At 38.8% G+C, this 26,739-nt stretch overlaps 1 protein-coding gene across 4 annotated transcripts in view; it reads left to right on the top strand.

The window, feature by feature from the left end:
* Nucleotides 1–26,739, top strand: part of SORBS2 (sorbin and SH3 domain containing 2) — a 162,607-nt gene that overhangs the window by 82,689 nt on the left and 53,179 nt on the right. For 2 of the 4 annotated variants that reach the window (XM_081807635.1, XM_081807649.1), the window contains exons 6-12: nt 7,443–7,478; nt 11,099–11,237; nt 14,737–14,909; nt 19,525–19,591; nt 20,512–20,556; nt 23,330–23,519; nt 25,479–25,593. In XM_081807635.1, coding sequence (XP_081663761.1) covers nt 7,443–7,478; nt 11,099–11,237; nt 14,737–14,909; nt 19,525–19,591; nt 20,512–20,556; nt 23,330–23,519; nt 25,479–25,593 — 765 coding nt within the window. The remainder of the gene's footprint in view (nt 1–7,442; nt 7,479–11,098; nt 11,238–14,736; nt 14,910–19,524; nt 19,592–20,511; nt 20,557–23,329; nt 23,520–25,478; nt 25,594–26,739) is intronic. The other 2 variants (XM_081807642.1, XM_081807656.1) reach the window with 2 other exon arrangements.

The raw sequence follows: 26,739 nt of genomic DNA, 5'->3' as shown, positions 1-26,739 counted from the left end.
TAGGAGAAGTCAGAGCAAACACCACCACATTAACAACTCAGGTTACTCATCTAGCATAGTTTGGTTCTTCTAAATGGTTTTATTATGCTTGAAAACTTAAGTTTGATAACTTCCTTTTTAGAAGTTTTGTCGCTATCCATGCTGACCAGAGATAGTTGATTTCATTACATAATCTCCAGAGAATCAGCATGATCCACAAATTAAGATTTTTTTTTTCATTCAACAGTTATTTATTGGGCATCTACTATGAGTCAAGTCTGTTCTAGTCACAGAGCTGTATTCGAAACCATTGATAATTAAAATCTTGCCAGGGAGGGGCAAGTATTAATAAAAACTTACATAAGTAGATTACCTACAACAGAAGGAGATTATGAAAATAACTAAGCAATGTTAAGCAGGGATCTGGGGAGCAGAGTTCATGTTACTTAGGATAGTCAAAGAATCCTCATTGAGAAGACAAATAGCTTTGAAGGGGGAAGCCCATTCCTGCAAGAGAGAGCATCTAGTGTCAAGGCTTTAGAGCTGAAGTATGCTGGGGCTGCTCGAGGACCAGCAAGGAAGCCAGTGGAAGAAGAGGGAGAAAATGAGGTGTGGAGTAAGCAGAGGTGAAGTCAGAGGCCACAGAGGCCAGATGACAGCAAGCCCTGCAAGCCATTGCAGGATTTCAACTCTTATTCTCAATAAAAATGGGAGTCATTGGGAGATTCTGAGCTGCCACATTGTTCTTTGACTCATCATCTAACTGAATCACTCTGGCAACTCAGTTGAGAACAAACTATAGTAGGGCAAGAAGGAGAGTAGGCAAGCCAGTCAGGTGGCTCTTGCAACCATTTAAGTGACAAATGATGGTGGCTCGAAGCAGAGTGGAAGCAATGAAGGTGGTGAGAAATCGGATTCTGGATGTATTTTGAAAATGGAGAAAAGAGAACTTCCTAACAGACTGGCTATATGTGGGACATGAGAGAAAGAGAAGAGCTGAGATTGACTCCAAGTTGTTGAGTCTTTGCAACTGAGAAGGACGGAATTTGCCATCCTTTGTCTATAGAGACTGGATAACTGAGGGTAGAGCAGGTTTGAAGAAAGATCGGAGGTTCCATTTGGGACATGGTTAGTTTGAAGTGTCTATTAGATATCCACATAGAGAGGTCAAGTATGAAGTCCGATATAGGAGTCTGACATTCAGATGAAGGGTCTAGGATGGAGATATAAGCCATCAGCCTATAGATGGTTTTTGTAGGCAAGAGACAGAATGAGATCACCAAGGCGTGAGTACAAAGAAAACAGGAAGCCTGAGAACTGAGCCCAAGAGCATCGCCATAGTAAGAGGAGGAACCAGCAAAGGAGACTAAAAGGAGCGTACGCTAAGGAAGGAGGAAATCCAGGACCATGTGGTATCCTAAAAGCCCAGCTAGGAAAGTGTATGGAGAAGGGACGGTTAACTGCACAAATACTGCTGATAGGACAAGTGTACCATGAGCCCTGCTAACTTACCCTTGACTTAGTAGTGGGGACAGAGACTTTCTCAGATCGGGCTTAAGAGAGACTAGGAGAAGAGCAATTGCAAAGTCAGCCTTTCAAGGTGTGATTATTGTAAGCCCTTTCATCCACTTATTCCACATCCTTGAGTCTCAGTCCTTCATCTGTAAAATGGGAATACTAATGGCATTCATGTCATAGCACTGGAGTGAGGTTTGAGTAAGATACCGTATATAAGGAATTCAGCAGAGTGCCTGCTACATAATAATCCCTCAATATGTAGTCATTGTTCTTTTCTTTAATAATATCCTTTTTTGGGGCACCTGGATGGCTCAGTTGGTTAAGCGTCCTACTCTTGGTTTCGGCTCAGGTCATGATCTCAGGTTCCTTATACTGAGCCCCGGATCAACTCAGCGCTCAGTGTGGATTCTCCTTGAGATTCTCTCTCCCTCTACCTCTGCCCCCGCCCCCACCCCTGCTCACGCTCTCTCTCTCTCTCAAATAAATAAATCTTTAAAAAAATAAAAAATAAATTAGTATCCCTTTTCCAAACTCTGTATCTGATTGGGAAAAGGAAATATATTGTTTTCAACAATACGTTTTTTATGAGTGGATTAAAGTTTATTTCATCTGACCTGCAGTTTGTTCCAAGATGACAGTGTGTTGTCTTTTATAGCACTTTTTCAAAAGGTGGCCTAACACTGTTGTAGTTTTGACTTTTTTTTTTTTTGGTAGTAAGAATATTTAACATGAGATCTACCCTTTTAACAAATTTTAAAATGTACAATACGGTATCGTTAACTACAGCCACAATGTTGTAGGGCAGATCTCCAGGACTTATTCAACTGGCATAACTGAAATTTTATACCTGTTCAACAGCAACCCATCTTTCCACCCCACCCCTGCCCCTGGGAACCAGCATTCTACTCTCTGTTTCTCTGAGTTTGACTATTTTAGATACCTCGTGTAATTCGGATCATGCAATAATTGTCCTTCTGTGACTGGCTATTTCACCGAGCATAATGTCCTCAAGGATCATCCACGTGACAAGATTTCTTTCTTAAGACTGAATAACATTCCACTGTTATTTAGAAACCACATTTAGAGCTGAAGTATGCTGGGGCATTTTAACCTCATTTTCTTTATCCATTCACATTTTCTTTATCCATTCACCTACCGATCCAAGTTGTTTCCACATCTTGCCTATTCTGATATATGTCATTTTTAAGTCTGATTTTCCATGTAATGGCCTTTCATAATGGTGACCTTTTCATTTTAAACACTTACATTCCACATTCTTGGCAAGACCTCTCATTAAACACTGAGAGCTGTAATCAGCCCGATATAGGCTCTATTATAAACAAAAACTCTCTGCACTGAGAACTGAAAAGGAAACTTCAGCGTCCTACCAGTTTCATTTACTTTTTTTTGTTGTTGTTTTTATTAAAGTCTGACCATGGGTTTAAGAAGAAAACAGCAACCTACTTTTAGGCATTTTGATTCTCTCTGTATTTGATAACATACTGCTTTATAAACTTTATATGTTTCAGTTTTCTTCTTACAAAGTTATGACTAGCGAGAACACAAAATGGGGTGTGTTCCCCTTCTGTTACTGTGGGAACAGATATCCTGTTGCTAAAAACGTCACATTGTTCTTCAGTGTCAGATAAGTGAAGGTTGAAGCCAGAAGCTTTGAAAAGACAGCAAAAGCGACACCCTGAACATTTTCCCTGGCATTTGTGAACGCTGTGCCCTTTGCTTCAGGAAGATAAACTCGACCCTTCTATTATGAAATAACATAATCAATCATTTGCCAAAGCCTTACTTTCACAGCTGCTGCAGCACATATGTCGGGGACTCAGAGGAGAATTTGTCTCATTGTCATGTAGAAGAAGAAGAAGAAGAAAAGTCATCTCTTTTGCTCCATGGGATCGAGATGGATAAGTTACAGAAAGCAGAATCATGAACAAATGTCAACAGTGTGGAATGATAGGAAAGGTGTAGAATATAGAGTGAGCTTTCTAGACCAATCCCATCAATACCAGCCCAGATCACTCAGGTATGCCATCAGGTCGGCCAACCAATGTCCCACAACTTCTTCTTCGTTGGTCTGTTATGCTATTAGTTGATCAGGTCTCGGGCAATTGCTTCATCTGACTAATGTATGTCATGTGAATATTTGAGGGATTGAACAGTAGAGCATATTTTGGAGCCTGATATGAATTTAGAAATCACCAAGGATCTCCTCCACAACACCTCCAAACCAATGAATGTGCGTGACTTCTTGAATACACTTAGGCATGGAGAGCTCAGTTACTTTAAGAGGCAGCTCTGCAAAGCTCAAGCCATTGTAGGGTCTAATTATGAGAAAGTATTTATAATATTGAGTCATAATCTGCCCTAACTTCTGCATATTCTTCCCTCAGAGCAAAAGAGGTGAAGTTCTCTCCCTTTTCTATATGACAGTTTCATATTTTTGTTCTCTCTACCCTGCTCTTTGCTTTGTGCAAAGCATTCCTGTGCCTTCCAAGCATTTCAGTTTTTTTTAAAAAAAATGACTCATTTATTGAGAGCTATGACAACACACCAGACACTGGACTAAGTACTTACATTTCCACACCTAATTTTTATGAGCTTTAGGAGATGGGTTTTATTATTGTCCACATTTTACACATGAGGAAGCTGAGGCCCAGGGAGGTGACAGGACCTGCCCCAGTCTGTCTGACTCCAGACCCACAGGTCAACCAGTAGCTTCCATTGCCTGTTTTCTGATATAACTTGACTCTTGAACCCCATCTTCTGGCACCGTTCTTAAAATATGACACCTTCCCATGATTCAAAATCATATTCTCCATCTGAGTACCACAGAGGACTTGCAATTATAGATATATTTTGTTTGCTTGCTACGGAGTTCATTTTATTTTTAATTTGGTGGCTTTAAGGAGGAACATGCCTTCTCCATGCCACCATGGCCCCACCATTCCTTCTTATCTAATGCCTGGCTCGATCTGCACATTCTGGGTACATTCCTAGCCCAGGGTAGGAATTTGAGTTGGCTAGGCCTACACCCCACCAATACACCTTTCCACTGTTGACACTCATCCTTCCTGCATCTCCTTGTTCCTTAATTCCTCAAGGAACTCAACCTAGAGTTAGTGATCTCTTTCATCAACAGCTTCCTCTTAGCATTCTGGGTTGAATTCATTTGGACCAAGATGTTCAATGCTATTCTGAATAACTGAATGCTCTCTCTTAGAATATTAAGTGTCTTGGGGTTTAAGTGCTGTCCCTTTCTTTTGTAGAAACCAGGCAGCAACAAACTGATGTTTCAAGCTCCTCCCTCCCTAACAGATTAACAATTGGAGAAAGTAAAAAGGAACGTATACCAACAAAAGTTGGTGAGCCTTGGCCTATAGTCAAACACCTTAACCTTACATGTCTTGAAAGATGAAGACACAAAACAACTAAGATGATTTTCTGCAGTCATCTGTCTGCCACCAAATTCCGTAGGAGAAAAAAAAACTACTCTTGTTTTAAGTTAATTTTCCCTACTCTAAATAATCCAGATTAGTAACATATTTCCTCTCCCCTTTTCAGGCTCTTGCTCTTACTCATCACATTTTCCTCAGAGAAACACATATAATGTAGTTTTCTCTCCTGCTATATCTGAGAGAGAATTTCATTAACGAGGAGATTTTGTGTAGGTAGCCTATAGAGTTGATTTTTTTAGTTTCGTCTACAGCAGTTTAAGTGTGGTATGACTCACCAAGTGTTATTTCATCTGTTACACACACATATATTAAGACTCAAAATTGTGAACATATCAGGAGATAGTGAGAGAAGTTCAAAAAGTGAAATAGTTCTGCACTCTTTTGGAAGAACCAATGAATGGGTAAAAACCATTCCGACACACGATGCTATAAACCAAATTGATCATATTACCCATGACAATGGTGGTTTTAGAGGATAGGCTTTAGTGTTTGACATGTAACAACTCCAAAAGGATGCATACAGAGAAGCCAATCCACTGAGGGTTAGTCATTAGATTTTCCTTTTAATTTTGAAGGGAAAAAACGTCTTTGAGCATATAACTCAAATCCTTTGGCATGATTTATATTGCTTAACAAAATTTCCACTTTACATAAGCAAAACTAAAGAGACTCATGTTATATGGAAAACTCTTTAGTGAAACTGCATTATTATAAGAAATTCCATGGACGCTATCCTCACCCAAGATAGCTTTATACTGAATTGCATTTGGACCTCTAGCAAGATTCTAACATTTTCAATTATAATTATTATAGTTTCATAATATTATAGTTTTACTTCATAATAATACAGTTTTACTTTATTATAAAAATTTACTAATAATGTGGATGCCTTCCTACTAGAACATTTTAAGTTCTGGCTAACTTGAAGATTTCTGTCAGTTAATTCTAGAGATTTTAAAACTGTATACAGTAAAAGAGTATCACTTTTAATAAGTGTGTTTCAACAACAACAACCATCTTATTAAATAAAAATAGGATAAGGAAATCTGTCTTTTTACCCAGGGTTTCTTAACTCCTTAGATTAAGAACGTGCTTTCCAGTATCCACGAACCCCTTAAGTTTATGCAGAATTTTATGTATACATGAATTTGTGTATTTTTCCTAAGAGAAGAATCAATAGTTTTCATGAGATTTTTTTAAGGTAGCTATGACTAAGAGAAAGAGATATATTTGATTTTAAGTATTCAATTAAAAGTCTGAGAAAAAGAATTAATTTTGACTTTTTATGAAATCAATAGCCTCTATGACATCAACTGTTATTAAAATGATGGCTGGCCAAGAACACCAAATAGTACCATTTAAACCTTTATGAGGCAAGATTTCTAAGTACCTACAGTTTTCTTTAATTCATTCCCCATCCTTGTATTAATGCCCTAGAATAGTTCTGGCTATCGGTCTTACAACTTGCACTACATCAAACACTCAAAAAAAAAAAAAAAACCCTCTTTTGATGGGGGTAGGGAGGAGTTGAGAAAAAAATTTTTGCTTCAGAGTTTCCTTTACTCATGATGAGGGTGATGCTTATAATCATAGTTGACTGTGTGTATAGACATCACAATGGTACGAAGGAATAGTTACAAAACCTGTAATGGGCCATCCACTCTCTTCCTTTCACGGACAACCCCTCCACCATGTTTAGCCTCTTGAGTTATATAGCCTTGGAGGTATTAAACCTTTTGTTTCTCCAGTTTCTTTCTCCTTTACCTAGACTTAAAACCAACAGCAGCTCTAACCAACTGGGGTACCTTCTAACCATCATCAGGGGCTGATTTTTGTGTCCACTTCATTTTGACACACAGGTAGCTCTATTTGCACTGCTCGGTTATTTTAAAGTTCAATTCTCTTAGTATCTTAGAGTGAAATCAAAAAAGAGATTCACTGAGTGGAAAGGAAACAAAATTCCCTTTCCACTTAATCACTTTTGGTTCATCATTCTTTTTATCTGTAAGTCAGAAAAAAGATGAGACAACCTGTTTTATATTCAGGGGACAATTTCCAGGGTGGGGGAGTCAGTAAGGATAAATCTGCTATAAGATTTTTCTACTGAAAGGAAACGAATTCTCCAACCAATAGACAACCTGGTATTATTTTGCTGTCACAGGTACCAAACACAAAACTTCTGAGGGAAAAATTCCATTATGCCAACACTCTCAAAGCTCCCACTCAACATTACAATGCAGTGCCGTGTGAAAACTGGTCTTATTTCCAAAAACACTCACCGGATTCATTTTCTTCATATTTCCATGCTTGTTCTGTACTGTGTGCTGACACCTAATCCTTTGAATGTATTCCTTAAAGGTCTTGCAAATAGAGCTGATGATAAAGCTGAATAAAGCCTTCTCTGACACATTGCAAAAAGAGATGTTTTTATTAACTGGATAATGTATATCTCTTTGACTCTTCCCTCAAACTCAGCCTGGAAACCAGAACTTAGCTGCCAGTGTGCTGGAGGTAAATGCTTCACAGACACACAAACCACACCAGAAGCTTCTCCTTCATGCCTTCCTTCTGTGGTGCTTTTTAACTCAACCACTTTACCCAACAGTGGCTCCAGCCAAGGTCACTGACGCCGCCACCACCTGCTGATTTGGGGCCTTCACACCTGCACAAACAAACCCCCCCACCGCCGACCCTCTCACACTGCTTTTTATAAACCCCTTCTCCTTGCTCCTGACCTCCTGACCCACAGTCATACCTCAGGCTCTCTCAGGGAGTCTTCCCCTGCCACCCCAGATGAGCTCAGGTGGCTGACTCGTGACACCCCTGACCATTCTGGAACCTTCCCCAACTGTGGGTCAGAGGTCTGCCATGACAGATGGCTCCCCCATAACCACCACTCTGTCATGCATCAAATTATTCTTCCTTCTTTCACCTCCATCACTTTTTAAACAGATCTCCATGGGACAAACACAAGGACTGATTGATTTCTTGTCTGCCATCTCATTTTGCTGCCAAGCATTTTTATTCACATAAGTGTAAATTATATCTAAACCAACTCCATACAGTCTGTCCTTCAAGAAAATCCTTTACAGTCATCCTCATAAACCTACTTTGAGATGAAAAAATCAACTATATTCTCCTTACTCATTTTAGAGTCATTTATATTTATACTGTGTTGCTCTAGTTGATGAGTTGTATAGTGATTTGCCTTGATAATATTTTTAATCTTTAAAAAAAGAAATTGTCTCAGAAATTTAGATAAGTATATATATAAAATATTATTATGATTAGATTATAGGGAAAGTCTAAAATTTTTCACAAATTTTAACCCAGTATTAAATCCCGGTAGATAACAGTTTACCTCTGAGATTCATACGAATGTGTTCTGTGTGAATAGCTCATGTATCCTTGTTTCTCACATACACAATTGCTGCCCGCATGATGCTTATTCTTGCTTCTCTCTCATTAACAGCTACATCTTTTGAACCTAGCAGTCTTACAGGGATGAATGATGTAGATACTCTTAGTCTACAACGCAGAAATTTAGACCTCTGATTTTTTGGAATTATTTTTCCTGAGCCATTCCAGCATAGAAATTTGTGAATTCGTTTATGGTTTTATATATCAATAATGTATTTTCCACTTAGAGCAATATAGAAATACTTCCTATACATAGGACATCCTTTAAATATGTCTTTATGACAAGCTGTCCCTAATAAATGATTCACAAATGACTAAAATGCTTTGAAATTTTAAAGTACGGATTTTCAATCTCATATAATGTATAGATAATGGCTTCATTTTGAAAGTTACATAACTCTAGGCAAAAAAAAAAGGAATTTTTTTCTAAAATTGATTTCATAATGCAGTTTGAAATAAGCACTGTTATAAACAAAATTTTAGTTATGGTACATAGATTTTATGTTGTGTCAAGGTCATAAACCTGAAAATTTCATGCAGGGAGAAATATTATAAGCCATATGTTTTTCAAGTTGCAATTATAGAAGACAAAAGATACTAAAAACTTTTTCGTATCTTTCTTAAATACTTAACAATACTTTACATGGGATTTCATATTCATTCAAAGCCTGGATATAAAACTTTGCTGTGAAATGTTCCAGTTAGTGACTGGGCTACAGAAAAAAAACTCACTTGGCAAGGGACACCCCACCCCCTATCACCACAGCCAGGAGCTCAGCAGGCCTGGGCCTCTCCTCATGTTCTCCTGTGTTTTCAATAGTTCTTCATTTTTAAAACTTTAAAGAATGGTAGGGCCTTTAGCGAAAGATACAGAACAGTGATGATATATCAATTTATGCACCAACCGATTCAATTTGCTGTTTTCAAGACTCTTCAGGAGCCTGAGAGGCATACGTATAGTCCTGTGGGCAGAACAAGAGCTAACTATAACTGAACTTAGTTTCAAGTTACAATTGAAATTGCGCCTAGGTTCTCCAAGAGATGATTTTCCTAATAATTATTTCACTCTAACAATAAATTATTTTCTTAAAATTCTAAGGGTATTATTTCATTAGTAAACTCCTAGTTGGTTTAACAGGATGAAAGCCTAAGTCTATCTGCAGTATTTATTTTTTTACCCATAATCAATGTTACTGAAACCATCAAAATAGGATTCAAGGCAATTTTCCTAAGTTCAGTAACCAAGTAACATGATGGTTTTTAACAAGAATTCTCCTGCTTTTAAACACTCACTGTAACACCTTATAACAATAGGATTGGAATTATATTTACACAGAACAACCAAACTGATTTGGGCAAGGTGGGAAAAATATTCTCAAATAATCCGTCAAAGTTACAGACAGGCTCTGAAGCATTTGGGGTAGGCCAGCACCTCACACCGTTTGAATGTCCAGTGCTCTTCGGGGAGCAGACCTACAGGATATGGTGGCTTCTGTCAGGAGAGTGGTTTCTGGAACAGCTTAGAGAAGTACGTAATCAGCAAGCACCATCATTATAATGGAATGTTGATTGACTGTAGGACAGATGTGATATGGCTACAAGACAGTGAAATTAGATTAACTCTTGGTCATTTCAAAACACCTGCTTTAAAGTGAAAAATCATGGAAATATGCAATTAATTGACTACCTACATTTCAGTCCTGTATTTTAGAAGTTTAATCTGTTTTAAAATAAGGAGGAAAAGTTCACAAATGATGGTTCTTTTTCTATGTGCGTATGTGTGTTTGTGTGTATTCAGCTGTAAGGTATTTTAACTAAATGCTTTCACTAATGTTTTGTCTCATTCCCATGCATTATGTAATCTCTACCACGCTGGGTGCTGTGTTGTGGATAGAGGGGCATCCTTAACAGTGGTGAGCTCAACCTCTTGTGAACTCAGTTGATCCATTTCAATTACAATATATATCCATTGAATATCTACTACGCTATTAGCCCAGGTTGAACGCATAGAAGCAGATATATGACTCTCCAACAAGTATCTTGAGATATCACTGGGGATATAGAATACTCAGATATAAAGCAATCAAAACAATAAATTATTAAGAAACCAAAAAGAGACCCATAAAGCGCTAAATGAGATTGGAATAGGGAGAAGCCAGTGGTTTATCAGAATAGCTTGATTCTTCTAGAATAGACTGCTTCATGATATATAAATCCAAACAGTTGTGTTCCTTATGTTATCACCTCGCCTAGAAACATCCATTCACTAGAAGATAGCCCTAAATCTGAGAACCAATGCCCTTCTTCCTATCCAAGAAGATTCCTTTCGAATCCCTCACGCAGAGCAGTGTGACAATTTTCTGACCACTCGTCATGACTATAAAAGCAAATTCACCCTCCACATTTATTTTATGCTGACTCCCACGGATGCTTTTGGCATCTCTCTTGGCAGAGTGCCATGTCAGCTGCTTCTATTCTTCCTAATTACCTCCTGTGCCCTCTGACATGTAAGACAGTGATTTCAGAAATGAAGGAAGACAGAGAGGACATCAAAAAAATGTACCCTCTCCCTCTAGACATCAGTTTTCAAAGTAAATAAACATTTGACAGCTGATGACTGTCATGTGAGTGAAGTCTCTTATTGTCATGTAAAGGAATGATGTTTACAGAGGACTATGTGCTGTAACAGGATGTCTTTGCTCTTTTCTCAGAGCCAGATAACAGTGAATGGAAACTCTGGAGGTGCTGTGAGTCCAATGAGTTACTATCAAAGGCCGTTTTCCCCTTCAGCTTACTCTCTCCCAGGCTCGCTCAATTCAAGCATTATCATGCAGCATGGCCGCTCACTTGGTGAGTCATTTGATAGTCGTGATTTCCATGACAATTTCAATATAGCAAGTACAAACCACATGGGAAGATACCCAGAGTAATTTTTCAAAAAGGGAGGAAGAAACATTCAATATTCCACTATTTAATGACCCTATCCTAGGGGAGGAACTAAGAGCTGAGGATTCAACATGGGAGAAAATAGGCATCCAGCAAACCCAAAACGATGATGGCTGCATCTACCTCTGAGGCTATTAAGTGTTTGGGGGAGAAAGAAAAAAGTGGCCAGTTGGGTAGGAGAGTTCACATGACCAGAACATTCACGTAGCACATTTCCACGGATGGCAAATACCTCCATGTTCAACACAGCCTTTTTGTGGAAAAGCTTTCATTGTAGAAAATGGTCTTGGTATATGTAAAGAATTGTTTAACAGTTAAAACAGTCGGGATGCCTGGGTGGCTCAGTCGTTAAACGTCTGCCTTTGGCTCAGGTCATGATCCCAGGGTCCTGGGATTGAGTCCCACATTGGGCACCCTGCTCCGTGGGAAGTCTGCTTCTCCCTGTCCCACTCCCCCTGCTCATGTTCCCTCTCTCACTGTCTCTCTGTCTCTGTCAAATAAGTAAATAAAATCTTAAAAAAAAAAAAACAACACTTAAAACAGTCTAACAAGGGGACAGGCTGCCTCACCAAACAGTAAACCACTGCCTCAGAAAGTGGGAAACTACTCTTCAAACTGAGACCAGAAGACCATCATCAGTCAGGGATAGCAGTTCCTTTAAAGAATGATCCCTGATTTTTATAGAGAGTTCTTAATCCTTTGAAAATTTAAGAATTTGATGAAAGGGATTTCTCCTCCAGAAAAAAAAAATGAATATTTGAACATTCATAAAAAATTGTAAGCATATAATTTCATGGGGCTTGTGACCTCTTTGAAACCTCCTGGATAAGAACTTGTACCATATAATGACAAACATTTTTATGTGGCAAAATATAATAGGACTGTTTAGAAAATAATGTATTTCTTAGTTTTTAAAAATGTTTAAAAAAAAAAAAACACCGCAAACACTAAAAATCAAACCAAATCAAACCATCATCCGAATTCAAGCTGAGAAAGTTTCCATGATGTTGAGCGACTGGAAGGCTTCCAGACAGCAGGGAGGAAGGTGGTGGAAAGTGAGCCAGCTACACACCTCTCAGAAAATCAGGAGAGGACCAATGCTCTGGCCACCACCAACAGAAAGAACGTAGAACACAGGACTTTCACTCCCATTTCCTCATTAACAGCAAGCAGCATCGTCCCCAATAGTTTGTTGAAAGACGTGATGCCATCAGCTTACCCAGGAACATTCAGCGTGTACATTGAGGATCTCAGCTTCTGTAGTCAACCGAACCTCTCTAACACTTACAAGAAGCCCTGAGACTCATTAAAGAAAAGTCTAAATACACTTGTGCGTTCTCTGATGCTGCTCCTGGGGATCATCTGGGACTCTTACAATGATGTCCTTTTAGACCATAAGAAAGTAGAATGCCTTTGTGCCAAGATGTTGCTCTTAAACAATCAGTCCATAGTGCAGGATTATGACGGGAGTCCATTATACCTAGATTTTTTTTTACAGAGCTATGCATTATCACACATCTATAGTAAAACTACAAGTTATTCTAGGTCGTAATGTTTTCCCAAATAATTATTATCGGAGTCTGACTCTCTGTGCTCATTACCTGTCTTAATAAACACAACTTTGTCCCTTCCACCCCAAGAAACAAAATACATGAATACTTGAATGCAGACAGGCTTTCATATTAGAACATATCAATGGGTAGATTCACATACAAACCGTACTACGTGGAAAGAAATTCCCTCTATAAACACAGTCGAACAGATTCCAATCGGCCAAGTGCTGAGATAGGTCCTGAGGAGAATATACAAATCTATCCTGCCTTAGAGAAACTTTATATTGCATTGAAGCCAAAAGACTACAAAAATGAGAGTAAGTAGACCTATAAAAGACAAATGAAATAAAAGGCTAAACTTGTATTATGTAAGCTATAAATTCACTGAATCTTGTGAACCGTATATGAAGACAGAATTAATACTGTTTGCTTGAGCTGGGATTTTGCACATATGAGGTACTCAAAAAATATTTGCTGTTTAGTAGAAATACCACCATCACAGTTCCCAACTCAATTCCTTTTGGGGATTAAGTGGGAAATCAGAGTCAAATACCACATTGTGTCTTCATCTGGAGTTGCATGGAAAAGATACTGCTTTTACATACAATGACAGATGAAGCCATTCTTCATCAGAAATGGATCGAAAATGCTTTTCTGTTGCAAACTCAATTGAACATAGCCATAATAATAATGATAGCAGTTATAAATGTTATAATAGATTTTAGCTTATAGGGATCCTCACTGTACTTATCCCTATAATGATGAATTAAAATCTTTTTAAAATCTTACTTATGAAGTTTTATATAAATTTGTTACAAAAACACAGTCATATCTTTTGAGAAAGAGAGAGAGAGAGAAAGAGAGAGAGAGAGATAATCCATTAATGCTGAAACATTAGAACTTTTCCATAGCCACATAAAAAGAGACCTTTTTGAGTACCGGATCAGACAACCTATGTCAAGAATCATTCTTGCTCACCATAATTTTGAAATTTATTGTAAAAAAGCAGGAAGTCGTATTATCAATTGTACAAAATGAATGGTAATAATGTTGATCTTCATAGATATCTGTGAACTAAGAGTAAATGGAATATATAGTACATAAAGTCCTCTCTGTTTCTTAGGAAAGTATACTAAAAGTTAATAAACACGGCATGAAGATAGGAACATGAGAAATCGCATCTAATGTATATGCTTAGGGCAATTTTTATACTCAAGGGGCAAGAAATAGGTTTTGGTATTTTAAGGTTAAGGCAAAGATATTATGGCCATCATGGCTACTTAAATAAACATCAATACCAATAATTTAAAATCATTTATTTAATCCAGAAGCTTTCACATCTAAATATATGTTCAGAGGTGAAGATTTCTTAATGTGATTTTTGTTTTTATTTTTATAAAATTGCTGCTGTATACTTGACAGTCATATCTTTTATTCTCAGAGGACATTTCAGCATTTTTAATAAATAGTAGTCAGAGTTTCACAAAAATAATATTAACGTCTCAGTTTCTGCCTCTTCATCTATAAAACGGAGCTAACACACTAGAAGGATAAGACAAGGTAATACATGTACTTTCTTAACACAGTGGCTGTTACATGGTCACACCGTCTTTCAGCAAATGTATTCTTTCCTTCACCCTTCTTCAGAAAAGCACCTTGTTGTTATTGTTGTGTTGGGTACCTACCTGCATATTAACAATAGATGGCTCAAATGTAAGGTAAACGGGTTAAAAGAGATAGTGATGGCAATGGATTCTATGTTAGAGTTGGCATCAATATACAAGAGGCACCTTCAATTCATGATTCCTTGTGCATCTGATACATTGTATCTCCCCACACGGTCTCCGCAGATTCCGCAGAGACATATCCCCAGCACGCGCAGTCTCTGGACAGCACCATGGGCAGCTCCATACCACTGTACAGATCCTCAGAGGAAGAGAAGAGAGTGACGGTCATCAAAGCCCCGCACTACCCGGGGATTGGGCCCGTGGATGAATCCGGAATCCCCACAGCAATTAGAACGGTAAGAAATGCCAGGGTGTGCGTTGTTGCAAGGCTGGGCACAGACTCTACAAAGGATGGATTGTCAATGGCTTTGTGCATTCTGATGCTCTTATATAATGAGGATGGCCCTCTGTGCCATCTCAGTTCTCAGGAAATATTATGCTGTGTGTGGCAGAGAAAGAGAAAAAGAACTTGTCGATCGAAGCTGATCACACAATCTGTTTTTGCATTTTTAATTGAAAATCATGAAAACTGTGATCATGGGAAACCAAAAAAAAAAAAAAAGAATGTTTTTTGTTTTACCTTTTTTCAAGGAATGTTAGGGCAACAGAGAGAAAAGAGAAGGAAGGAGGAAATGTGAATTATTTGGCTGCATTAAATTCCCACGTGCATTGCAAATAAACCAGCGATTTGTTTCTTGAAACGGCTGTGTGTTCACATCAGGAGATTGGGAGCTGTGAATTGGGCATTGGGAGGTGAGATGATTAGAGTGAAGGGAGTTAATGTCATGGAAAGGAAAAACTGAAGAAAAATACACATTTTAGTGTCCCTCTTCAGCTGTGCCCGCTGCAAGCCCTCAGGAATGATAAATGAAAGTGTTTGGATTTTTTTTTTTTAAGTCTTTAAACTCTGCCAAAGCATTGCTCAGTGTGTCAGGGCAGCCCCTTCTGGCAAAGCTCAGCAGAGGCAGCTATTGAGAGAGCCTGGGCAGGCAGCAGCTCCGCTGACCAGTCTCCTTGCAGAGAAGGTTGGGGCTAGCCGGCAGAAGGAAGACTCTGGGAGCCAGGATGAGAGCAACCGCGCCTCTGCAGGTGAATTGGGGGGCTGTGCAAGAAGGGGGCGCAGGCAGAACACAAGTGCCTGCAACACCCACATACCTAGGGGTTGGAGGGAGGAGGTGTAGCCAAGAGCTGCTTCCCTGGAATGCAAACCCTGGGGGGCCAAAGACAATAGCAGATAGAGGAAAAGAATGGGAAAGGGATCAGGAAAAAAAAGCAGTGGTAAGATTGCATCTCTCATGTGGGGATGAAGCGTTCTGAGAGAAGAGTTAAAAATTGACTATTCGAAGCATCTGTATTAGAACCGAAAGCCAGAAAGTCAATCGGTACAGCAGTTGCTGGGGTTGTAGACTCGCTAGATTCTGGGAACACTGAATGTGGGTAATTACAAAGTCCCACAGATCTATGTTGGAACTGATGATTGTCATATTTAAGTAACAGAAAAAGTTCAGAGATTGTGACTGACAGTCCTATGACAACTACATGTTTCTGGTGATGGCGTCTTGTCATTTGCTTGCCTTTTAAGATTTCGGACTCAGAATGGTTAAATTTGAAATCTTTTTTCCAAATAATGTAGGGATGCAGTGTCAGACAGGAATGGTGTCCCTGGTTTTGTTTCCTTGACCCTCAAGTCACAGAAGATGCACACATTAAGAGATCCCTGGTTCTATGTTGTTATAGGTTTCTGTCTGAAAGGATTGTATCTGAGATCTCTGAGTGTGTCTTTAACATAGATAAATGATATATAAGAAACAACACAAAAAGCTGGACCATTTTTTTTATCCATAAGTCATAATTTTCTTACATAGCAAGGACTTGTTAGTTTTCAAAAGGAAAAAAGAAACAGACGTCATAGATGGTTAGTGAAAATCAAGGAGTATTAAAATTCTATATTGTCTTTCTACTTGCAAATCAAAAGCATGTTTAGATATGCATAAGCAAACACATGTACTAAACATTCAATGCTAGTTTTCCTTCCATAAAATAGAAAAGAAAATATAAGCAGCCCAGAAGTTCCTTATAAGGAACCATAATTTTTATGTACAGCTGTGCTCTTATTTAGACTTTTAAAACTTTACAAAGAAGGTGCAGGTCTGTGAAGACTCTTATTCATGGTCCCTATTTTTTAGCCTTGCTGAGCACATCCCCAAGTATAGCTGTGTTTATAAATGTTGAGTCAGGCCATCTCTGAGCCATAGCAGGCCAAGAATCTCCAAGGTTGTTTTCTTTCTCATCCGTGTAGAAAGTAATGATTATCAGACTCAAATTGCTTCACATGGAATTCTGCTCAGTGTAGCCACCAAAAGCAGTCCTGTCTCAGTGTATCATGTTATGGTCTCATTTTAGACAACCAGCCTATACCAAGGAAACAAAATTTTGTAAAGTAAACTAGAAACTCTAGAAAGCCAAAAGTCAACAAATGTACCTTTGAGTTATTTGAACGAAGGCTCCCCCGTCTGCTCTCTCTCGTGTGACCTGGGAGTCTGTGTTAGCCTTTTACTGCCATTCTTAACGGCAACAAAAATCGCTAGGGTTCAGGTCCCAGGAGGTTGTCTAATTAAAGCCAGCTAGTTAAGTGAAATACAAGAATCTTTTCTTCTAGTTCAAATATAACACTGTTTGAGCCTTTTCAAAGCTAGAGAGGGGCAAAAATAGAATAGAATCCCTGTACACTCTTGTGTAGAAAATATGTGTCCTTTCCCTTTTTGGAAGTCTCTGCATGATACATCAATGTGGAGTTCTGATGCTTTGTAAACTGTAGCAATGTAAAATGCAGGTGTATTCTGTCAAGATTATAGGAAACAACTGAATAGTGAATTGCTAGTACTTAACTGTGCATACAAAATAACCTTGAAGGACACATACGAAAGTAAACGTCCGTAAATTTGAGTAGACTTCTATTTACTTCATCTCAGTATTAGCCATAAACACTGGGGTTATGCTAATTTATAAATTTAGCCATTTATAAAAGAAACTTTAAATGCTTAGAGTGCTTCTTTTAGAAAGGGACAGAGAGTTTTAGTATTGCCTTATACCAGTTTCATATTCCTCTTTGCCAACCAGTTGGGCATTTTCTGGCATCTCTGCGCTCACCATATAAAGCTAGCAGATGGCAGAACTGAGCTCCTGCCTGATCCGTGCCCTCCAGCAAGTGAAGAAAAAAAATCCTGTCAAGATACATTGCCATATACAGTGATATAACTTACTTACTTGATTTCCTTGTTGCTATTGGTTGTGTCCAGGATGGCTGGGAAACGTGTGTGCGTTAAGTTATGTCTTATTTTCTGTTGCTGAATACCTGAAGGAAATAAAGCTTAACCAAATAGAAATTGATCTTTTATGAACATGTCCCTGAAAGATACATGTTCGCTACTATGTTTAAACCAGCAAGGAATAAAACTAGATGCCTGCTTCATCACTGCCCCCCTCCCACCAGCTCCCGCCATTTGAATATAAGGTCAATCAACAATCTCCTCAGCTTTTCCATTGTAGAAAGAGCGTTGAATGAATGAAGAGGTGATTCATAACAAAGCCAAGTAGCTCTTAATGCTAATCTATATTTATAGCGATTATCAGAACCATATATTCTTAGAGACAAAAATAAATTTAGATTTGGCACAAACCCCTCAATTTCCAGATGAAAATGCAATTATCACATTTCTGAGGGAAAAAAATAGGATATAAGATCCATACCAAAGCTCAGTCTAAAAAAGTACAAGAATATTTTTATGGCAGTCCTAACAGAATATTTTCTATCAAGAAAACTGTCTCGGAAAATCCAGTTTATTTATGACTGTACACAGAATGATTGAGTTTCTTGCTGGAGTATTTCTGGAAATGTTGAGATAAAGATCTTGCCAAGCAAAATCTTTATTATTATAGAGGTATAGGTCTACTTTCACAGGTATAATCAGGTAGCGTTCCATCCAATAACCTGGATTCATTCACTATTTTATCCTTAAATATGTAATGTTCCTTGAGCATAGCTTATATTCTGGGCATTGTTCTAGGTCTTATTGTATATGCGGCTTCATTCCATTTCCATAATAACCCTCTGATGTAGATATAATCTCATCTTAGAAAGGACAAACCTGAGGCCTAAAAGCTTACCTAACTGGCCCAAATTCATATTGCTAGGAAGTAGGAAACAATAATTAAAGGAAGCAAGATTTGAATCTAGGTTGAGCTGACACTAATTTCTTCTTTCCACTACAGTCCACTGTTTCTATCATGCCCAAACCCCGGGTGTGTCAGGAGCTTCTACTCCCAAGGAATTTACAATTTAGCCAGGCAAATGTTGCCTGTATTTTATTATCATGTTTAAACAATTTCAAAACAATATCTACACCTTTTTTAGATTTGCTGCAGGACTATGTCATATTTTTCTCTAAGTTTAAGCTGATCCGAATACAGTTTGAAAGTCAAAATTATCCCCTAGTAATTCTAAAAATAATGTTTTGAACAGAACACTCACTAAAATGTTTTTAAGGATAATGATAATTATCACCAAAAGGAGTTAAGCAAACCATGACAACACCACAACTTTTATTCCGTGCATTTGATATAAATATGTTTGTGCAAATATCAACTATCCAGTGCTGGGCACAGTATGATTTGCGAAAATTAAAACCATACCATATAATTGCCAGTTCAGCCTCAACTCAAACAAGGGGTGACATATTTACAAACTGCAGACATAACTGGAGAAGTTACTGTCATCACGAACTAGATTTTGTCTTTAATCCCAGAACAGAAATCTGCTATGAGAAAAGATACAATATAGAAGGAAGAACGTTGAGGAACACTGTTGATTTGGAACCAGTTTTTTTAACTCCTGGACATTCTCTTTTATAGACAGTTGACAGACCAAAGGACTGGTACAAGACCATGTTCAAGCAAATTCACATGGTGCACAAGCCGGGTATGTATGTTACTCTGTTTTCTGATCAGATCCTCCTGGCGGAAGGATGTATATGTAGACTCCTGTATAGTTCTGGTTCACACAAACTGTTAAGGGCCTAGCAACACCACAGCCCTCCCTCTTTCTCTTCTGCTCGCCTTCTATCACCCCCCAATCACAGACACTTGTGCTCCAGCCTCACTCCTGAGCTGCCAAGAAGCCTCTTATTAGCTGACCCTTGGAGGGCTGCCAGGTCCTCTGCTCCCTCCCTCCTTCCCTGTCCACAGTCTGGAGCGCTGTGGCGTGGTGTGTGCTTAGACAGACTCATTGTTCCTCTGTCCACACATGTCAGCTGCTTGTCGAGAGAGTGAGCAGAGGTAGGTCTCACAAGGTTGACAAGAGATCTTTAAAGCACTTCCCCGAGGAAATGCATGATTCTGAAGAGAAGGTTGCCTGAAGAAGTGAGGAAAAGGCATTGACCTTGTATGCTGGGGAGAGGGCCACCGAGCAAATAGGTTACAGACAAGCGAGGACAAACTGCAGAAGCCCAGCAACAAAACAATATTAGAAAAATTTTAAAAATGGTATTATGAACTAGGCAAAATACATTGGTTTTCTTTTTTTTTTTTTTAAGATTTGTTTATTTATTTATTTGAGAGAGAGAAAGGGAGAGAGCCAGCCAGAGAGAGCAGGAGTGGGGTGGAGGGGCAGAGGGAGAAGCAGACTCCCTGCTGAGCAAGGAGCCCAACCAGGGCTCGATCCCAGGACCCGGGGATCATGACCTGAGCCAAAGGCAGACGCTTAACCGACTGAGCCACCCAGGCACCCAATACATTGGTTTTCTACCAAATTTGTTTGTTTGTTTCTCTGAAATTCTACTATCTTGTTATGATATGGTGACCAAATCTGTATTACCATAATATTTATGTTTCGTTTTCTAGATGATGACACAGACATGTATAATACTCCTTATACATATAACGCAGGTAGGACGGGTTTCCTTGCTCGCGATGAATACGTATGCTCGGCAATGCTTGGAAGCACTTCACACTCACTTTTTTACCCCTGTTTGAGCCGCATGTTTTCAGTTTATACAATCAAGAGGATGCTCTTTCCCTTTTCTCAAAGCATGCATGACCAAAGGATCGATCTTTTCTCATGGAAATGAGAACTAATACTGTTTTCTCTCATTCATTCTCACTGTCATTTTATTCTGGGCTTCAGGAATGTTTAACCCAAGTCTGAAGGACAGTCTGAAAGAACACACTGTAACTAGGGTACAAAGTCAGATAAAGATCTCCTTTTATCAACAGCGAGAGTGATCACAGTTGTGTAAGATCTTTCAGATACACTTCACAAAAAACAAGTCCAGCAAAGTATTCTGTGACTTTGTCCATGCTTGTGCTCCCAAAATGCAACCATTCATTGAAGGATTTTTTAAAAATCCCACTCTGCTGGGCCGCTTTCCTGACTCAAGAGTTGCCAACAGTCCTCATGGCACGACCACAATTCTGGGCGTTTCTCCTTGCGTTTGAGTGTGTGGGTATCGTGTGACGTGGTTGCAGGCTGAAGTACCCCTACAAAATGTTTCCCTTTCTCCTAAATGTCACATTAGGGGATCCTATAGAGGGCTTCCTGTCCCCGCTCAGCCCCAGGCTGGAGACTGTTGTACAGTCTGGTTTTCCTTTCTTTAGAGCGGGCTCGGAGGCTCAGGCTGCTCATCTCCCCAGCAGCTGCAACCTCACCTCCCCTAGGGGTCCCCTTGCCACCTGCCCTAGAACTGCACAAGATTCTCCCCTCCTTGATGCCTGAAGGCTGGCACTCGGGCCCCTTACCTGTTAGGGATTCTGCTAACTAGTCTCCAAAGACAAATGGAGAAGAAAGACCGGGCAGAACAAGGTTAGCCAAGCAGCAAGACCTCTGAGGTGTTGGTCCTCCCTCTTCCCGGTGATACCGGGAAGCCCAGGAAAATGTCTCCCTCAACTTTTATTCCTAGCCACAGGTACTCCAGACTCACCTCCTGGGTTTAGCTTGTTAACAAAACAAAATTCAGCCAAGTAAATTTTAAAGATATTATTGGCTTTATTCAACGATTCACGAATCCGGCAGCATCCAATCTAGCAGATAGAAAGGAGCTCTGAAAGACTTTCATAGACAGGAGCCAAACAAGGAAGCTATACTAGGCGGAAAAAAAAAAAAAAAAAAAGTCGGTAGGTGATTACAAGGTTACTTTTCCTTTAGGGGATGGCAGGTGAGCTCACCAGTGCTGGTCAGGTGATTCCTGACTGTCTGGTTTTCTAGCAGAGCCAAAACTGTAATTAAGTCTCCATTCGGTGACATGGGGCTCAGCATACATGAGTGACTCCATTTGGGGCCTGTTTTGTTTTTAACAAGCTGTAAGTTTGAAGTCTGATTGTAGAATCCAGGCAAAATAGTAAGTGCAGACATTGTCTTTTTCTTTTCTTTTTCTTTTTTAAGATTTATTTATTTATTTTAGAGAGGGAGGGAGGGAGAGTGCCAGCAGGGGGAAGGGCAAAGGGAGAGGGAGAGGGAGAAGCAGACTCCCCTGCTGAGCACAGAGCCCGAGGTGGGGCCCCATCCCTGGACCCTGAGATCATGACCTCAGCCGAAATCAAGAGTCAGATGCTCAATCAACTGAGCCACCCAGGCGCCCCCGGACACTGTCTTTTCATTTGTCACTGCAATTTGTATGGACCCTCAGGAGAAGCAGATGAATGAAAATTGACCTAACTCAAAAGACTGAGGTGGCAGGAGATTCAGAATTTTTATAATGATTTTTACTGAAATTCTGTATCCATTAGTAATTAGTAAATTGAACAGTAGTTACATATAACCTTGCAGAGCCCTTTCGTGATAGTTTCGCTGTTTCTTTGGTAGACAACTGCAACCACCGTCTCCCCTCTCTACAAACCCTGCGTGCCGCTGGGCTATGTCCAGTCCTTCCTGCCTCTTTTTGTTTTTGTTTTTGTTTTTCCTAAGCCATCTCTGCTGCCCACTTCCCTCACCCACCCACCCAAACCAATCCTCCAGGGCTCACCCCAGTGCCATGAGTTCCATAATATCCCCTCTGACCAATCTACCATCTTCTAAAATCTTTAATTCTTAATATGCATTTTCCTCATTTGGCCTTTATCATGTTACCAATTATTTTCGATCACAATTCTATCCATGTCTCATTTCCCCAGATACACTACAAGCTTAGAGAGGACTTTTGTGTCCTTAAGCCTTGCTTAAGGCTTATACACAGCACATATACAACTTGCTCAATATTTTGTTTGATTGCAATTAACATGTCAGTTATCACATGTAAATCAGAGCTTTTAAAGTAAGAGAAGATATTTGGAAACGGTTCTGTGAACTATTTTTAATCTTCCTCTGAAAACTTAACTATGTTATTAATTTATATTATCCAGGAGAATAGTTGCCGAGTACCTCTAAATTTATTCCTAATGCCAGTCTGAATTATTACTAATTTCAAAATGATTGTTGAAGATTTACTGTAATCAGTCATTGTGTACAGAATGTATCAATAACAAATCAGTATAGTAAACATGCTGAATAAATTAATAATATTCATCAATCGATTAAGAAATACTGCCCAATGCATGCATCATGAATATGCTTACTGATAAACATGTTGGGAAAATTACCGGATATTTTGTGGGGTATAAATAATTTGATGTGCTTTTAAAATGTCATCTGCTTCTGTTTGTTCTGTTGTGTTGTGTTTCATGATAGGCCTGTACAACTCACCCTACAGCACTCAGTCACATCCTGCTGCAAAGACCCAGACCTACAGACCCCTCTCCAAAAGCCACTCCGACAATGGCACCGAAGTCTTTAAGGACGCCTCCTCCCCTGTCCCTCCACCACATGTTCCTCCTCCAGTCCCACCACTTCGGCCAAGAGATCGATCTTCAACCGAAAAGTAAGGCACTTTCCCCCAAAGTGGCCTATATTTAGTTTAGGATAAAAGTAAGACCATCTGACATTTAGTAGAAGACTCAGTGCTTACGTTACCGAGATAGGACACGTAGAACCTGAGTCAACGCATGCGCCATGTTGACCTCTATTGCGATTGTGGCAAGCACAATCTTGATTCATAGTATCATAATCAGCGAAGCTTGAGGTAACCGGAGCACAGTCTTTTTGATCAATAAATGCATGTAAGAAGACAAATAAATAGAAATAACTGACACATACTTCCTCTGACATTGCATGTCAGAGACTCTGCAGTTAATTTTCATTTTCCTCAGATTTGAAATGTTAGGTCTATTAATGATTTACAATTTCCCCTCTGGTACACAACAGTCTCTTTTTGAAAGCAGGCAAGGTTATTCATAAATAATAAATAAAGTATTAGTTAGTGTCTATTTGTGACTCATTTCTATCGGCTTCTCAAGATGATACTAATTTTCATTTCCCCACTGAAATTTTTATAGAAACTATTCACACGAAAATAAAAATTTATAAACACACTTTTACTGCCCAATTTTTATTAGGATTATGGCTAATAATCCTACTTATAGGTAACCTTTATTGAGAGCTCACTATGAGGCGAGCACTATGCTAAGTACTTTCCCTCTATTATGTCATTTAATTCTGAGAATGACCCAATGAGATATGTTCTATTCTAAACCCATTTTAGAGAGAAGAAACTGTGGTTTAGAGAATGAAAGTAAATAGCTCAGCTCATACAGCTCATATGTCCAAGCCAGGATTCAAACTCAGCTCTGACTAAAGCGATAGCTCATGTGATCCTAGCAATTAATAACAATATAAGAATTATTCAGCATTAATGCTAATTATTAAGCACCCACCTATCATATCCATCCCATAAATATTATATTTACCCCACTGTACCATTAAGAGTAACTGATGATCATAGAGGATACAAGATACCACGAAATAGACACATATCACATGTGAAGAGATCCTCGCTTTAATCTCCTCATGATAAACTATATGTTTATAAGTGTGATGCCTTAAATTTGAGAAATAATTGTCTAGCACAAAATGGCATCTCTGCTATTAAAAAAACCAAAATTAACTCAAATTTAAATGTATTATTTGTCCTATGTTTAGTAGAAATAAATCATTAAGAAATACGATAATGTCTTAAAAATTTCTAGATGGCTTCCATATACATTGTCTCAAAGGAAGCCTTCTTTTGCCCTCTGGCTACCTAGAAAAGCTTTACTTTCAAAGTCCTTCGTTGACCTCCTTTTGAAGGATATTAGTTCAGGAAAAAGAGCCGCTTCCAAGATCTCTTATGCAAGAGGATGGCTGTCTGACTCTGGGTTTTCAAGGGTAATATCAAAGGAGGCTCTTCCCTGCCACACAGCTTGCTTCTGTGGATGGCAGCCCCAGTGACACTTTTGTACATTCCCCAAACTGTGACGCCACTTGCAGGATAAATAAGATCAAGCATGGCGTGCACATTCCTCCTTGTCACTTTGGATCAAGGATGCCAGGTCACAGAGTGGTAAGCTAAACTCACATAACTCAATGGACCATAACCGCCATTTACTCTAAACACAAATATACACAGCTGTAATTTGTATACCATCCCAAGGGTTTCCCAAGCAGAGCACTGGCTGCATGTATATCCATCCATATGCCCCTTGTGTGAGTTATTGAGCCTTCAGGATCATGTATGGAAAAAAAAATTAGAGGAAAATATAATATGAAATAGAAGAATGGCTTTCTTTAAATCATTTATGTAAAACAACATATGAATGTGGTTTTTTTGCAGATTAACTTTTTATCCTGAGATACTTTTTAAAAATCTGTACTAAGATTAACTTTGCAAACAGATAGCAAGTGGTTTTCTAGTACTCCTTGAAGCATATAGAATTATTTTTATATAATTGTTGTTTATTTCTAGGCATGACTGGGATCCTCCAGATAGAAAAGTGGACACAAGAAAATTTCGTTCTGAGCCAAGGAGTATTTTTGAATATGAACCTGGGAAGTCATCCATTCTCCAGCATGAAAGACCAGTAAGCACTTGTCACTAAACAGAATGCCAGTTCTCTAGGCTTCTGGGTTCCCAAGCAGACCTGAAGTTTGTATCATTTAGCAATGTTTGTCGCAAAGGTAATTTGTGGATTTGGCAGTGTTTAGAAATCTGGTTGATTTTGTATCGTGATTCGTGCATCTTGTCTGAGAATTGAAGATACGCTGTCTAACATATTGTCCCTACCAACCAAATAGGGGACCCATTTGCATTTAACTATAGCTGTGCTTAATCATGGCCCTGAGCTTAACTGTTTAAAAATTCATAAATGCAATACTTAATTACCAGTCTACATTGCTAATGAGAAAAATCATTCATTAGTCTCTCTGATACAAATGGGCCCACACAGTCCCCATCCCTTCCTATATCGTTTGCTTAATATTTCTTTGGATTAAGGGGAAATTTCCCAAATGCCTTTCTTTAAAAAAACAAGTTGTTTTAATTGATTCTTGTTAAATCTCTCTCAGGTTACCAAGCCTCAAGCTTCCTGATTGTCAATCTAATGGATCAAGATTATATTTAACTTGGCAGAATGTTTTTCTAGTTATTTCATATACACAAACAAAAAGATACATAAACTTGCCTCTTCTAAGTGCAATTTAACAAATAGGTTATTCCTTGGCCCTCTCGGTTTTTATTTTCCCAGTCCTCCTTTCTGAGTCCTCTGCTTTCCCTCCTAGATCAGTGCCCTTGGGATCTCTTTGAAACTGTAATTCCTTTGCATCTCTATCAAAACCTGCTTCTAGAGATCCATTTATAATTTACACTCTCCCGTTGTTTTAAAAGAATTTTGGGTGCTGTCAGTGAACAGGAAAAAGACTTTTCTTTGTTCACTCCTTTAAGAGTATCCAAGAAAGCATATTATTATATATAATGCAAGGCCAGCCCTGAAATTTGATTGGAAAACTCTGCCTTACCACACCCAACATGAGTGCCCTTGATTTAGTTTTTGAAACCCTGTATTGATGGTTATGTTCTTAAGAAACATGTTCAAAAACCTTATAATCACATAATTCCTACATAATATTTATGTAAGCCTTCTTTGCCTTTCTTCAAATAACTCCTATCTTTTAGAGTAACAGAATTCACCAGAAAAACTGAAAGAAAAAAAAAAAAAGAACACCATTGG

This window comes from Leptonychotes weddellii, chromosome 2 (genome assembly GCF_054177405.1).
Source record: "Leptonychotes weddellii isolate Sample4059 chromosome 2, ASM5417740v2, whole genome shotgun sequence".
Lineage (NCBI taxonomy): Eukaryota > Metazoa > Chordata > Mammalia > Carnivora > Phocidae > Leptonychotes > Leptonychotes weddellii.
The sequence above is the reverse complement of the archived record's forward strand: the minus strand, read 5'-3'. Positions and strand labels throughout refer to the sequence as shown.